The sequence below is a fragment of the Chiloscyllium punctatum genome, chromosome 52 (genome assembly GCF_047496795.1).
Source record: "Chiloscyllium punctatum isolate Juve2018m chromosome 52, sChiPun1.3, whole genome shotgun sequence".
Classification (NCBI taxonomy): Eukaryota; Metazoa; Chordata; class Chondrichthyes; order Orectolobiformes; family Hemiscylliidae; genus Chiloscyllium; species Chiloscyllium punctatum.
In genome coordinates, this window is record NC_092790.1 from 14589345 (window position 1) to 14605750 (window position 16406).

Sequence of the window (16406 nt, forward strand, 5' to 3'; positions counted from 1 at the left end):
CTTTCTGCAGTCTTTCTCTCTTTAAATAATCTTCAACTCCTCTGTTCTTCCTGCATCACCTTATATTTCTGCATGTTTTATTCAACTTTTTTTTGCCCATTCACTTAACTCCATTTTCATGGCATACTCACCACTTGCAATCCCATCTATTTTTGCATCACCCGCAAACCAAGCAATCACCTTACCAACATGATGTGGAAGTGCCAGTATTGGACTGGGATGGACAAAGTTAAAAATCTCATAATATCAGTGTATAATCCAACAGGTTTATTTGAAAGTAACATCTTTCAGAGTGCTGCTCCTTCATCAAGTGTCCCAAAGATTTTTTTAACTTTGTCTTACTAACAGTGAGCGTGAAAATGTGATATCATAAATTTAAAAAAAAACCATCTGGTTCACTGGTGTCCTTCAGAGAGAAAAATCCCCTTCCCTACCTAGTCTGGCCCTACATGTGACTCCAGAACCTCAACAATGTGGTTGACATTGAACTTTCCTCGGAAACAATTAGGGATGCGAGCAGTAAATGATGGGTCCAGTCCGTTGTTGTTTTACTGCACATAGACGCAGAATCTGGTCATTGGTCTGCAGTGCTGTTCAAAGTGATATGAGATTCCTTACCGAACTTCATAATTCCCTTAATCTGTGATGCATTCTTTCAGTGAGATAACATAGTCCAACACATCTCCACCTAACACCAAGGCTTTGTCAAGCATACCTGTACTCCCCAGGGATATCTGGAATTGAATGTATCATTCAGATAGTGTGGGTATGTTGGGACTGACTGAAACCAACTTCTTTCTTCACAGCTTGACATCAATGCAGCCCCTTGTGCCTTTCTTCCCAGACCCTTGTGCAGCCCATTTCTGTCCAACTCCCCTTCCCCATTGAACCTACCTCCAACACATATCCAGGCAGTGCACTCTACACCCAAACTACTCGCTGGGTGAAAAGTTTTATTCTTCATGTTTCGTCCCCAAATTGCTTTGTTTCTATAAATCTGAGTCCCCTACCCACTCACTCTCAGTTTTGTTCCTTTTGTCAACAGGAACAGCTTCTCCCTATAGACTCTGTCCAACCCCTGCTCGCGATTTTGAACACATCCCTCTCTCTCTGCTTCTCCAAGGGAGCATAGTCCAGGACATCTTTCAGTACCGTCATCGTTGGAGTTGATCGTCCCTGGTACCTGGTTCTTGTAAGTCTATCACACAAGCTAACTTTCCATCCACTGACTCCACCTACATTTCCCACTGCCTCAGGAAAGCAGTCAACATAATCATAGACTCCTCCCAACCTGGCTACACTCTATTACTTCTGAAGAAATTTGAATATAGATAACAACAGAAAAAGAATACAACCCCAACCTCTCCTGATAGCTGCAATTCACCAGCCCTGGCAACATTCTAGTAAATCTCCTCTACACTCTCCCCAGAGCAATGACAGTACTCTTATTGTAGCCACCAGTGCCTCATATAGTTTTATTAATATTTCCCTATTTTCGGATTTACCCCTCTGCCAATGAGGGACAGCATTACATGCAGTTACCTACTAAGACCTCTCACTTCACCTGTCCTCTAAGTATATTCCCATTTACTGTCTATTCCCATTTAGTGTCTGACTTCCTAAAATGCATTCCCTCATACTAATCAGAGCTAAACCCCGTCTGCCACTTTCCTGCCCACTACACCAACCAACCATCTGTATAGGTTAGGAGCTTACAGCTATTGTCCACACTATCCACTACATGGCCAATTTTTGTGTCGTCTGCAAATTTCACAAATTTGCCCAACATACGCAACTCCAAATCATTAATGTATGAAACAAACAGCAGAGGTCCCATCACCGAGTCATGCAGAGCACTGCTTGTAACAGCTTTCCATTCACAAGGGCCACCATTGACCATTATCCTTTCTTTCCTATTACTGAACCAACTTTGGATCCAATTCAACACATTACCCTGTATCCCTCAGGCTATTACTTCTTGGAGCAGTCTGCTGTGATGCTGTTGCTCCTTTAACAAGCCTGTAAAAGACACAGGCTCTGAAAAGTCTGTGATGATGTGTTTTAGGGCCATTTGGATTATAGCTAACAGGTAATGCCTCAGGCAAAAGGCTTCCCCATTTTTAAAAAGAACACTTGTACAGTGAAAGGGCAGTGGCCCAGTTTTCCCAGCTCAGCTTTTCTCTGGTTTGATTTGGTTTTTGGCTATCTGGCTATTGACTGAAAGCAGTCAGGCAGTTGAAAAAGCTGATGACCCCAAACAAGCCGGTCCATAATGGTACTCTCTCTCCTGTAAGACCCTGTGTTTGATTTTACCTCTTGTGCCCATGGGTATTTATAAGGATTGCTGTAAATGTTGGGAACACCATCAATAAGTTGGTCTAATCAGTTGCTTTTTTTGATTTTTAAGTTGTTTAGTATTCTGTTCTCTTTTGTTTGTGTATCATTCAGTAAGTTTGTAAGTTAAACTGTTTGGTTTAAAACTACATGGTTTGACCAACTGCATCCCTCCTGGAATATCTTTGTTACACCTGCTTAAAAAAAATTAGCAAAGTTAGGGTCCAAGTTATTTTCTTCAAATGTTTGGGGGTGGTCAGGCCTTTTCCATAACAGATTGGGGCTGTTTGCAGAATTTATTCTGTAGTTCTGATTTGGGATTTGGTTTGTTGGACTCAAAGGCAGCAAGTGGTAAGTCTTAGCGTCTTTTGTTCCGGGTGTTGAATTTAATTCGTTTAAACAGTGCTTGGAAAAAGTGAGGACTGCACATGCTGGAGATCAGAGATTAGAGTGTGGTGCTGGAAAAGCACTGCAGGTCAGGCAGCATCTGAGGAGGAGGAGAATCGATGTTTTGAGCATCAGCCCTTAATCAGGAAAGAATGCTTGGGATAGCAATGGGTCTTTGAGGTAGAAGTGACTTCTGGGGGTGGACTTCAGATTTTTGCAAAAAGTGATTAAGGCCAAGCTGCCGGAATTAGCAGACAAGCTGGAGCTCAACCTGCCTCCATCCAGGAGAAAAGGGGGATAATGAGAGTAATAGCTCAACGCTTAAATTTGCTGGAAACGCCATCAGAATCTTTAGGGATGGCTAACATTCAATTGAAAATGAAACAACTCAAGTTAGAGGCAAAAGTCAAGGAAAGGGCAACGGAAACAAAATAGTTTGAATGACGAAGAGAGGGAGAAGAGAGAGAAAAGGAAAGAGACGAAAAGAAGAAAGAGGGAGCTTGAACTTTGGAAATTCACTTCCTGAAGTAATGAGAACTCATGTGGAAGAGCAGAGAGTTAAACCAGCAAGACTGGCATCAGAAATGGCTGATGATTGAGTTGATCAATAAATCAAATTTGGGCTGCCAAAATCAATTTCAATCCATGACAGATAATAATTGTGGATAAGAGAAATTCTCACATGGAAAGGGAAAAGTAGATCTCTATAAAGATCATAAGGATGATTTACTACAGGGTAAAAAGGAAAACCTTGAAGGGGAAAGACAAGTGAAACATCTCTGGTGTTTTCAATAAAGTAGGCCACATGAAATCAGTGTTGATGGGTGAGGAAAAGCACCAAGAAGCCAGAAGTCAGGATAAGCCAGTGAATTTTGTTGGAGTGTTAACAGAGAGCACTGCGGAGATGAGAAAGCTGCACCAGAATGTACAAGTTGGTCGGAGGTTGTTTATGGAGGAAGTGCATAAGCCTGAAAAAGGGCTTATGCCCAAAATGTCGATTCTCCTGTTCCTTGGATGCTGCCTGACGTGCTGCACTTTTCCAGCAACACATTTTCAGCTCTGATCTCCAGCATCTGCAGTCCTCACTTTCTCCTCACTGGTGCCGACTGTGGTTGAAAAGCCAATGGAAATTCAGACAACTGGACTACTGCAGGACACACATCCTGGGATGTTGCCTGACTGTGTGGTAACGAGGTTACAAAGTCACCAGTTGAAGCAGGAAAGATCAAAGAGTACAGATAAGAAAGTTGAAGGGAAATTAGCAGAGAACCTGTTTGATCAGATAGTTGAGACAAACCAGAAACAGATGACAAAGCGGACACTTTAGCTCAGGGAAATTAACCGAGTTACAGCAGAAAGTTGAAAATTTGAAGCAATTGTATCAAAAGGCAAACACAAAACAAATCCAAATGTATCCCTGATTGTTATTATCTTAAAAATGATGTCTTCATGAGGAAATGGAGAACCTCACATTCAGACAGATGAGAAATGGGCAGACATTTATCAAGTTGTATTGCCAGTGGGTTATAGAAAGGACGTGTTGCAAGTAGTGCATGAGCTATCTGCACAGATGGCCTGTTTGAAATTCACATTATTTAAGTGTCATCTCTATATGTGACAACTATTCTGTAAAGGATTAATTCTGTCCTTATCAGTCACAGATAAACTCCATGTAAATATGCTTCATCCCGTTTGGAGAATTTGAGCTGTGTGCAGAGGCTGAACAGGCTGGAACTGTTTTCCCTGGAGAGTGACCTTATAGAAGTTTATAAGATCATAAGGCGCATGGAGAAGTAGTGGAACCTGGGAAAATTACAACATTTAAAAAGCATCTGAGTGGGTATAATGAGAAAGCCTTAAAACGTGTCATTTAATACTTAGACTAAATGTAATGTTGAATTATAGAACACAAGAAAATAAACAGGGCAGGCATGGATCTATCAGACCACAAAAGGTGGAACCTAGGATGTGCAGAAGATAAATAAACATCTGTTCTCACCAAGTGATAACAGGATGCTCTAAAGCAATTAAGAATATTTGCCTTAACATCAATGAATCTGTGTAAAAAGGATACAGTAATAACATGCACAGTTGTTAACTTATGAAATAAACGACAGTGTTTCATTGTGATATCAGAAACTTTGTGTCATCCCAGAAGCACGTCAAAAGCTTTTTAATACACGGTCAGTTCCTATCAATTATAATGGACTCTTATTACGTGTGTGTGTGTGTATATATAGAGGGAGAGAGAGATGAATGTTTTGAATTTATTTGCATTTTGGGACTTTATAATGATTTCGAGTAGCCATTGCCAATTATGAAATGCAAACTCTAAAATGTAATATTGATGAAGTTTTAACTTACTTGGTGTTCCTTCATGCCAGGACTGCCCCACTGTCAATTCAAACTCATCAGATAGTCTGTCTTCTTTGAATTTGAAACACAACCGTGAAAAGAAAGCATGTTTAATTTGAGACTAATGAATCATTTAAAATGTCACCATTCAGCCTCAGGTAGAATGATTTTGTATTTAAGATAAAAAGCAGGAGTCTGCTCCTAGCTTAAAAATTATTCTAAACCGATCATTGAAGAGATTCTGACACAATCCGTCAGAAAGCCATTTTATCGTCAGTTTGCCCTCCTCGCTAAGATGCCATTTTGTAAAACAATGATATCTGACATGCGAGCTATGCAAGGTTACCTTATGACCTTTTCCACTTAGTTTAGACTGGTACCTCTTTATGATAGGGATTTACCTCACCAACAGGCACTGACTCGGCTGGATCTGTTTTTCCCACCTGATGGATGGTTGAGGGCCTACAGGAATGATCAGTTAAGTGCATACAGACCTGTTAATTAACTCCTCTTCCTTACGAATTGTTGCCTTTCCACTGTCTGTCTAATTAAGAACATGCAGTGATTTTTGTTAACGTTTGGAAAAAGGAAGCCTGTTTCAGACAGAATTGTGGAGTCACCTGCAAGGGCTCTTAAAGGAAGAGCTGGTATCCTACTTTTCTAAGGTTTTAGAACCTCAGCTAGCCTGCCTTATAGGTGTTAATGTTGCATTTAGATTAGATTTTACATTACAGTGTGGAAACAGGCCCTTCGGCCCAACAAGTCCACACCGACCCGCCAAAGCGCAACCCACCCATACCCCTACATTTACTCCTTACCTAACACTAGGGCAATTCAGCATGGCCAATTCACCTGACCTGCACATATTTGGACTGGGGGAGGAAACCGGAGCACCCGGAGGAAACCCACACAGACACGGGGAGAATGTGCAATCTCCACACAGTCAGTCACCTGAGGTGGGAATTGAACCCAGGTCTCCGGCGCTGTGAGGCAGCAGTGCTAACCACTGTGCCGCCCAAGATTTGAACTCTCGACCCCTGGTTGACAAGACCAGTGCTCTAACCCCTGAGCTATGGAGTTGGCACGTTGTAACAGTGATGCTATTGGTAAATAAAGGGGAAGGCTAAAATTAAACTAAACTGTTTGTAAGAAGTTTTTATTCCAGACTACCAAAGAATATGAGCTCCAGGACGAACCAAGTGATGCTCATAGGTCTGAGTCCGTAAGGGATTCCCTGGGCTATCTCAAATCTGTACTTTAACAATATGAATAGGAAGGGTTTAGAGATAGATGGGCTAAGTGCTGCCAAAAGGGACTAGATTAGGTTAGGATATCTCGTTGGCATGGACAAGTTGGACCAAAGGGTCTGTTTCCATGTTATATGTCTCTATGACTCGACGACTCTTCGGTAACTCTTGCCCGGTCGGTGAACACAGTTTCCCTCCATCTCTGTACTTAACCCCTCCTTCACAGGTAGTTGTTGAAATGATGCAACAATGTGGCCTAATTGTCTATCTTCATTGTAACTTTGAAAATGCTCTTAATAATTGCAGATTTTAATGCTGTTCCTGAATGTCTATTTTGGATGAGGATTCAGTTTATCTATCTCCAACATTGGTGTGTAAACGTCAATGGGCTACATACCTTCTGTTTGTTAGAGGCAGCTGGTCACTCCTTGCTTTGAACTGAGGAAGTATTACAGTGTCTTAGTCCCTCAGGTGTTTTTCTAGAGAAAGACACAGGGACACCACCTGTAAATCAACATGAGGCTAGTCTGGCAAGATTGAAATGATCATTGTCACATTCATTGCACCTTCATTAGGATGTGTGTTGTTTTTTTTTCTTTAAACTTAGTCAGAACCGTAGATCTGATTCCATTATTCCCCTGAGCTCCTCCTTGTCTGGGGATTGTGTTTGTTTTTCATGTGATTCAATACCAATTGATTTAGAGATGCTGGTGTTGGACTGGGGTGTACAATGTTAAAATCACACAACATGAGGTGCTTCCAAATAAACCTGTTGCACTATAACCTGGTGCTGTGCGACTTTTAACTTGATACGAATTGAGTGGGATCCAGAAACTGAGCAACAACTGCCCAGCACCATGAATGGGAAGACTTAATGACCAGGATGCTTACACAGTTCAATATCCAACTACCTGTGGGAAAGAGGAAAAACAGCGCTATTTCTAATGTTTTTACCAAGACCCCAGTATATGTCTTTTTACTAGAGTATCACAGTTGGTCCACACAACCTCAAGGAACAGCGGGAAACAGAATTAAATTAAAACAGGGTTGAGAGGATTGCAAATCACAAGAATATCCCACAGCAGCTTCTTCCCGCTCTGCCTCCCTCAGCGGGCCCACACACAGCCCGAGAAAGGCCTCTCTCTTCCCCCAGCCCGCTCACTCCAAGTTCCGGGACCAGTTCCTGCTCCGCTCGGCCTCTTACAAACAGCCCCCGGTTCTCCCTGAACTCACCCCGAATCAATCCCGGTCTCGGAGCCCCCTCTGTGTCCCAGGCTCCGAACCCGATGTGCTGCTGGAAGAAGCCTGCTGTTCCCTCCCTTCCCTGGGCGCTGATCTCTCCATTGCGGTCTGTTTCAAACAAACCTCTTGTACTCACTGAGTAAATGCTCCTCAATGGCAGCGCTGGGGGAGGGCTCACGCATGCGCTTCTCTGCTCAGGAACAAGTCAGGTTTGGGGAGAAAAGGTTCATTCCCAGATACAGTTGGGGCTGGAGTGAGCTTTTCCAGCATCACTCTAATCCAGAAGTACGCTCTGAAACGTCAGGGCCGCACTCTCTGTGGATTCGGCGGCTGATCATAAAGCAACCCTTTTCCAGCGAACCCAAAGGCTCTTTTCAGAGTCACCCAAACTCCCCGACAGAGAGCGGAGACCTTACGACGGGGAAGGCTGCGCATAGGGAGAGCACTGATGTTGCCAGTTATTTCACATATATCGCGATTTTCAAATTATTTCGATTCCAAAAATGTACTAATACCGTGTTTTGCGGTACGGCAGCGAAGGTTCAGAGTGGTCGGTTCACTTTGTTGCTGTTTACCGTGGCTAATGATTTTACCGTACCAAGTATTCCTACAGTATAGATAAGCTATTCGGCCAATCGAGAATCTACTGTTCTGCAACCCGGTAAGTCCATGTAAAGAAGCGCGTCGTCATTTGTAATTGTAAGACATAGCAGCAGCATACGGCCATTCTGCCCATCTAGTTTGTTCTGCCATTCGATCATGGCTGATATTTCTCAAACTTACACTTGTGACTGCTCATCGTAAACTTCGTTCCTCTTTCTGGTGAAGACCTGTCTAGCTCAGTAATAACATCAATGCGTACTTGGCTGTCCATGCCATGAATAGTAATTTGTAAAAACTTATTTTGGAACCCATTGCAGTATTCATATTTCCGAGGCATGATCTTCGGCTCAGTTTTGTTTTTGGGAGGCTGAGGACATGTTATCTTGCTCGTTCATTCCATCTGCCCGTTCAGACAGCGTTTACAAATTGTCTTCGGCAAGTAATTCGGGATGAAATAGGAATGTACTGATAAAGTGTGGTTCTGTAATTTTATCCGTGTACACTTTATTAACTTTTAAGGTGTTTCAATCGGCGGGATTTCGATTGATTCATGGGGGATACGAGTTCGGTTGCTCAACCAGAGCAGGAAGCGAAAGGGGACATTCGTATTTATCAGAAGTTAGCATTTCTACTGGCACTGACTTTGCAACTAATGAATCTTCATTCAGGAATTGCGGAATGTATGAAAATGTAGTAATAAGAAATGTGATTTTAAACACCCAATCTTAGTATTGGGTTAGATATTTCTGGCAAATCCCCATCTCTTCATTGACTCCGTCTGCGTTAACATGGTTTGTGGTGAGGTGGAGGCAGGAGAGAAAGGGAAAAAGTGGCTCCAAGAGATCAACGGCTTATTTTCAAATTTGAAAATGCCCGCCTTCACGTATAAAAGAGCAGAACGTTTCAGAGGAGAATGCATGAGCACGCACACGTTGATTACGAAATTAAAGTTCAGACAATCTCATTTTACCCCATTCCCGCCTTTACAGCTGAAAAATGCCTCACTGGTGTTCAATCTGCTCGCTCTCTCTCTCTCCAGAGGCAGGGGACAAAAGACCGAATATGAAGCGAGCAGAGAATTAAGCGCAGAGGTGAGGGACCATTCCTTACTAGATACTATTAGTGCAGTACTGACTTGTTACTGCACTGAAAGGCAATATGAATGTAATGCGAAGTCAAACCCGATCGGGGATATTCGTGCCACCATTCTAAACTCAGGACATCCAAATAAATGGAGCATGGAATTCAGTGATGTGCGGTACAAAGGCGAGGGCTCTCCCCATTAAGACAAAAATAATCAATCTGACAGTGAGTTTAGCCCGTTTCACAGATGCTGTGAGTGGCTCTTAAAAGAGCCTTTGGGTTGTCAGATTCAAGAATACTCTACTTTTTAGCAGATCCAGCAGCGGAAGTTTTCTTAGGCAGCAGCACGGCCTGGATATTAGGCAGCACCCCGCCCTGAGCGATGGTCACCCCTCCCAGCAGCTTATTGAGCTCCTCGTCGTTGCGCACGGCCAGCTGTAGGTGCCTGGGGATGATGCGGGTCTTCTTGTTGTCCCGGGCCGCGTTGCCGGCCAGCTCCAGGATTTCAGCCGTCAGATACTCCAGCACCGCAGCCAGATAGACCGGCGCTCCGGCACCCACACGCTCAGCATAGTTACCCTTTCTCAGGAGCCTGTGAACACGGCCGACCGGGAACTGTAGGCCAGCCCGGGAAGACCGAGACTTCGCCTTGGCGCGACCTTTCCCACCGCCCTTTCCTCTTCCAGACATAACTACAATCTCATAAACACTTCCAGAAAGAATGCTACACTCCGCCCACATCGCGGCCTCTTATACCTTCGGGAGGGATGGTGGGGCGGACATATCTGATTGGGAATTGAAACAACATTAGGAGGGGCTGAACAATGGGACCAATCAGATATCTGCCTCATTCCCCAATCCGGAGAGGGCACGGGGAGGAGGGCGGAAAGTACCGGCGCCAAATCATCAACCGCCTTCTTTCCAATTTGAAAAGCCCGCCAATTTACAAACAAAGGTGTGTGTTCTATATTGAATAATGAAGTACAAAAAACTGAGTAAGTTTAAAAAAACATTAATACTCATGTTAATTTACTTTTAGTTTACAACTGTGTACTTCACACGGTCTTACTCTCGCAAATTTGCCCACCTGTATCTGTCCATTTTTGATCTTGAGAGTGGGTTGTTTTTTAAACCTTCAAAAGAGACTGAAACAAAACGGGCCGAACATTACAGTCTGCAACCTGTCTTTTCACTACACATTTTAATAACACCCCGGTCTGCTGATAAAGCAGCACACAGCATTCTTCCGGCTCAGTATCAATGTTTAGACGATGTTTTAAAGTCGTCCTCCTTTATCGGTCTCTGTCAGATTCAGCAAAAATCTCCAGATTTCACATTTCAGACCGGCAGCTTTTGTTTTGGTGTTCTCTCGGTTCACTTTGAAAGCCTCTCACCGATAGCAGAAAGTGCTTTGCCTTCTGTCTTCTGAAAAAAATCGGATTGAATCCGCGCATTGTCAATGTTTTAAAAAATAGGGTAAAATGTATCAATTCGTGGGACTGTAAGCTGGGGCCACTTCCGTTTGGTTAACCAGGGTTAAAAGAAGTGTTATCATTCCACCAAGGCCTTTCGCAGCTTGAACAATTAAGGTGAAAAATGACTCCATATTGTTTCATCTGCTCTCTCTCCAGAGTTTGACGTCCTCCCGCCCCCCAATCGTCAATTTGCACTCACTTATAAAAATGACTCACCGATGCTTAATCTGCTCTCTCTCTACTGACAGGGGAAGGGGCTGTTTATGATGTATTTACATCTCCACACCCCCTCATTCCTGTCTCTCAAAATTGGAAAGCAATTATAAAAGCGAATGCAGTACGAAAAGTTAAAATACCTTATCAATAATCATGCAAACTAAAACAAACAGTTCTTTAAAAAAATGGTTCAGCTGTCTCGCGGAAGTTGTAGGTGGCTCTTATAAGAGCCTTTGGGTTGTGGATGTGTGTATGCTTCAGAGCAGTGCGGTCCTTCACTTGGAGCTGGTGTACTTGGTCACCGCCTTTGTACCCTCCGACACGGCGTGCTTGGCCAGCTCCCCGGGCAGTAGCAGCCGCACGGCGGTCTGGATCTCCCGGGAGCTGATGGTGCTGCGCTTGTTGTAATGGGCCAGGCGGGAAGCCTCCCCCGCGATGCGCTCGAAAATATCGTTGACGAACGAGTTCATGATGCTCATGGCCTTGGAGGAGATGCCGGTGTCGGGGTGAACCTGCTTCATCACTTTGTAGATATAGATGCCATAACTTTCTTTCCTAGTCCTTTTCCTCTTCTTGCCGCCCTTCGATGGCGCCTTTTTGATGATTTTCTTCGCGCCCTTCTTGGAGGTTTGCTGTGATTTCTTCTCATCAGCCATAGCACCGCTCACTTTCAGACACAGAATAAAAGAAAGCAGCCTCGGAGCTCCCTCTTTATAGACTGACGGCGTCATCAATGCAAATGAAGGATGGGGTAAAACTTGATTCCCGATTGGGTAGTTCACACTGACATATTTAACTAAATCACAGTCTCTCTGATTGGTTTGTGTGGGACCTAATGTGGATCAGTCAGGATCTGCAACGAAATGTGAAGTGGATGCTGATCCTGTTCCTGTCAGTCTGACTGAGGGAGATTTGTTTTGTGTCTGTGACACAGCAAGTGACTGTGGTATTGGCTCGGTTTCCTTTTGCTCGTTGTTGTGATGATGTGGGAGTTGAAAGGTGTATTTACAGCTCCGCATGTCTGTTTGTGTTCCTCTGTATCGGCTTGAATTAACGCAGAACTTGTCACTTTGTGAAAAAAAACTTCAATCCATTTGAAATAATGATTACATTTGTTGTCAAGTTACACGATCAACTGGAACCTGACCGTGAGTGTTTTCTACCCTTGGGGTTGATGTAACTCGTTCTCAATTGCACGGAGTTGAAGAGAAATGAAAAGAAAAAGTTTCGATGTAATACTTTTCTTGAGTCACGTGTTGACTGTGGGATGAATATATTTCTGAGACCTTGACTGATACTGTGTGCTTTGCAAATACCTGCAGTGTAACTGAACCACGTCGCTGCACTTTTCATTTAGGCGTTTTGCAGTCTCATGTAGGGATTTATAGAATTTCTCAGTCTTACGCGAATACCTGTTAACCAGCAACTGTTAGCATGCTATATATGTGTCCCTTTAACTTTGTATCTGTCATATCCTCATTTACACATTTGATATTAACTCAACACCTGTCCACTGAGGCTCTGGTCCTCTGTGTAATAGTCAATTAGTGTTACTTCAAGAGAGGTTTTATTCAGTAACCATCAAACCCTGATGTAAGCTGTAAAACATTACACGATTTGCCAGACACTTAGAAATATTCCTCCAATTTGTGTCCCTAGGGGAAAGTGAGGATTGCAGATGCTGGGATCAGAGGCTTATGCCCAAAACGTCGAGATAAAAGACTCGAAACATCGATTCTCCTGGTCCTCAGATGCAGCCTGACCTGCTGTGCTTTTCCAGCACTACACTCTCGACACCAATCTGTGCCCGTCTATTTCTGGGATGTATTTTTGTAAACTCTATTTCACAGTCTTTCCATGTCAGTATGTTACTGGACTGTAACTCAAACCTTCTTAAGTGTAACTTGTTTTACCCTGTAGGTGTCATCCATTGACATAAATATGTGTTTCATGTCGTACCTACAATTTTGAATGTACCAGATACCACTTTCGACAGACTCAGGTAGGACTCACTACCCTCCACTCCCATACCCTATGAAAATCAAATTCTGCAAATTGAAGCTGAGTTTGTAATTCTAATTCCAGAATTTCAATAAGGATTAACTCTTTGTACATTGTTACTGACAATATCTGCAACGTCACTGCTGATGTGACATTGTTTGTGCCAGTTTCGAGCTAATCAATAGTTGCATTATATCCTAACAATTTATTATTTTGCAAGTGACTCAGTATTTCATTCTGTAACTGCCAGTTTGTTGTTTCTAATCTTATTTACTCAGTTTCAGTCAATCACAGGCATGTCAGAGAGCAAATATCTCAACATCTCAAAGTTTCTGATGAAATGGATGGTTAATCTTTTTTCACTCCATCCTTGGTATGTCTCGGTAACTTAAAACTGAATCGATTAGTATGTGATCTGTGACTACACATATCAGTAAGTTACAGATAAAGTGCATGGTGAATGATGCCTTCCAATTCCTGTCATGCAGATAGTGTCTTTGCTGTAGTTATTAATTTCTTTCAGGCTTGTGTCACTTTAAATATCTCAGAGCTGAAGACCATTAGAAGCATGAGAAGTCTGTGGCATTTTCATCTGTCTGTGTGTACTCTGTCATGAGAACAGATCACAAAGGCTTTAGTTATGATCTTCATCTCATTTTGATGTTTAGTGCCCATAACCAAAGACTGTTATGTATCAAAAAAAAATATGGCTACATTAGCATAAATTAAGCTAATAACCCAACCCTAACTGCTCTCTGTGGAACGGAACAAAAAGAGAATGTTCTACATTTCTTTTTGAGACAGAAAGCTTCCTGCTCAAAACTGTGTCCCTTGCTCTGGATTCTCTCATGTGCAGTGACAATCCCCCAGCATCAACTCTGTCAACTCCCTTCAGATCATTTTCTTTTGCCCTAAAAGTCATAAACTGTTCTTCAAATCACCAGTGAGAATATGCCCAACCATTTTATACTAACAATGAGAGCCTATATATCAATCTACGGCTCTAAGTTTCTGCAATGTGAATATGAGAGTGCAGGTATCACTCTGTCCCAGTAAGATTCTGCTATGCGCATACTTGAGTGGAGTTATCACCCTATACCTGTTGGTTTCTACTGTGTGAATATGTCAGTTTTTGCTCTGTGAATGTGATAGTTTAATTATCAATCTGTCCATGTCAGTTTCTGCATTGTTGAAATGTGAACATAGTTATCAATGTCTACCTGACATCTTCTGCTAAGTGAACATTTGGGGGTCCGTACTGAAATATACTTGTCGCTTTCAGTGACATGAATGCATGTGTGTCATTATCCATCTTTCCCTGTCAGTTTCTGCTTTGTGAATGTTTTGATGTAGTTATACATCTATACTAATGAAGGAGCTTTTAACCAAAACGTCAATTCTCCTGCTCCTTGAAAGTGTGATGCTGGAAAAGCACAGCAGGTCTGGGAGCATCCAAGTCTAATCTCCATCATCTACAGTCCTGACTTTTGCCCATCCATCTATACCTGTCAGTTTCTGATCTGTGAATATGGAAATGTCGTTATTGATCTGTCCATCAGTTTCTCCAATGTGAATATGACAACCTATTTATCTATTTCTCCCAGTGAGTTTCTGTGATGTGAAGATGACAGTCCAATTATCTATCTGCCCCTGTCAAATTCTGCTGTGAGAATATGAGCGTGTTATTACCAGTCTCTACCTGTCAGCTTTTGCTGTCAATGTGATTTTAGTTATCAACCTGCCTCATGAGGTTCTAGGTGAATATAAGAATGTAGTTATTGTATACCTGTGAGATTCTGCTCTGGGAATATGAGCGTATTATCAAAATGTACTTGTCAGTTTCTGCAATGTGAATGTATTTGTGCAATCATCAGTCTACCCCTGACAGCTTCAACTATATGAACGGATGAGTACATCTGTACCTGAAAGTATCTGTATCTGTCAGTTTGTGTTCTGTGAATAAGTGAGTGTACTTATATATTTGTCTCGGTTTAGCATGACACTTGCAGAAACTGAAGGAGCTCTTTTTTTCTTCAAATCTCTGTTGCTCAACATGAATAAGATTTCATCTATTGCCATCACCAGGGTGGCACAGTGGTACCAGGGATGCAGATTCAATTCCAGCCTTGGTTTATTAAGTGTGTGCAGTTTGCATGTTGTTCCCGTGTCCCCATGAGTTTCCTCTGAGTGCTCCAGTTTCTTTGCATGGTCCAAACATGTGCAGGTTTGCTGGATTAGCCATGGTAAATTGTCCAGTAGTATTCAAGGATGTGCAGTGTCAGTGGGTTAACTACAGCAAACGTGGAGTTATGGGGAATAGGGTGGGGTCTACATCTGCTGGGATCCACTTTGGTGAGTTGTTGCTGGGGGATGGGCCAAATGAACTCTATCTGCATTGGAGAAATTCTCTGTACTGTAATTGAAAGTAAGACTTTTTAAATACCATTTTCAGTCTCTGACAGCGTAAAGCAGTTTGGATAATTTCCACAACTTTTATTCTATGGTACAGGTTATGATTGTAAGTTATTCTGAATGTGCATTTTGAACTTATTGTTCACATTTATAACAAGACCACTTTATGAGGGCTTTTGCATTCTGTATACAATAATCTTTGGGGATCTGTCTAAATGTGTACCTTTTCATATTAATATTTAATTTTCCTTTGGACCACTTGAAACAAAGTATTCATTCAGTCAGAACAGATGTGTTCTGTTTTCACTTTGTGGAAACAAATTAAATTGCAATATTTGTTTCAATCTGATACTTGGCATGCTATCTAATTCCTCCAGTTTAGACAAACTGAATTGATACATGAATTACGTACAGTCAGAGTCAGACAGCAAGTTTAAACCATATGAGATAATTGGAGGAATAATTAGCCTGAATACTTATTTACTACTTTCCCTATTTAAGTGGAATACATTGTTAGCATGCAATAGGTTCAGTATTTCCAAATAAACAAGTGGAGTTTACTTTTTGATCAACGTTATACTATGCATTAAAATTCTTATAGGAAGTTCTCTTATACACTGGGACTGGCGTACTTCACTCTTACCTTTCCTGTTTAATTTAAGGAAACGGTAGCACTCCCAACCATGTGATCCTAAGAGGCTTGATTTTTCTATTTTTGCCTATGGATTATTAACCCGACAGTATTTCTGTACTTTGCAAATTATTCTGTACCCACTGTGTAAGGCACCATCTCACTCTTTGTTGCGTCCAGAAACCATCAGTTTCCTTTAAGTCCTTCATTACGTAAATAAGGTCAATAACAGGTGCAGTCTGCAACTGTTTGTTCTTCTCTGTGAATGCAGAACTAATCTAGTTTCTTCCATTCACTTGTACGGTTCACAGACTGTTGTCTCGTGATAAACTTGGAAACTAAAATTTAATGCTGACTACTCGGGCTGTTGTGTACATGCATTGATTTTATGTATAAAAATGATCTTTGAAAGAAACACTT

The 16406-nt window shown here is 42.1% G+C and overlaps 2 protein-coding genes and 1 long non-coding RNA gene across 3 annotated transcripts; all 3 read right to left on the reverse strand.

Annotated features, from left to right (window-relative positions):
- Positions 1–5069: 5069 nt before the first annotated feature.
- LOC140470797 (uncharacterized) lies at positions 5070–7757 on the reverse strand. Its single transcript, XR_011956715.1, has 3 exons — positions 7557–7757; positions 6721–6802; positions 5070–5148 (listed from the first exon to the last, which is right to left on the reverse strand). It is a non-coding gene; the product is annotated as an uncharacterized lncRNA (long non-coding RNA).
- Positions 7758–9539: 1782 nt separating this feature from the next.
- On the reverse strand, positions 9540–9992 carry LOC140470887 (histone H2A-like). Its single transcript, XM_072566835.1, has one exon. The coding sequence runs from the start codon at positions 9990–9992 to the stop codon at positions 9552–9554; it is 441 nt and encodes a 146-aa protein (XP_072422936.1). The 3' UTR covers positions 9540–9551.
- Positions 9993–11178: 1186 nt separating this feature from the next.
- Positions 11179–11780, reverse strand: LOC140470983 (histone H2B 1/2-like). The gene has a single exon (XM_072566898.1). The coding sequence runs from the start codon at positions 11671–11673 to the stop codon at positions 11218–11220; it is 456 nt and encodes a 151-aa protein (XP_072422999.1). The 5' UTR covers positions 11674–11780; the 3' UTR covers positions 11179–11217.
- Between the last annotated feature and the right edge of the window lie 4626 nt (positions 11781–16406).

Bases quoted from the DNA above. Each gene is read 5' to 3' on its own strand.
- LOC140470983 (XM_072566898.1), bottom strand. From the start codon at position 11,673: ATGACGCCGTCAGTCTATAAAGAGGGAGCTCCGAGGCTGCTTTCTTTT.
- LOC140470887 (XM_072566835.1), bottom strand. From the start codon at position 9,992: ATGTGGGCGGAGTGTAGCATTCTTTCTGGAAGTGTTTATGAGATTGTA.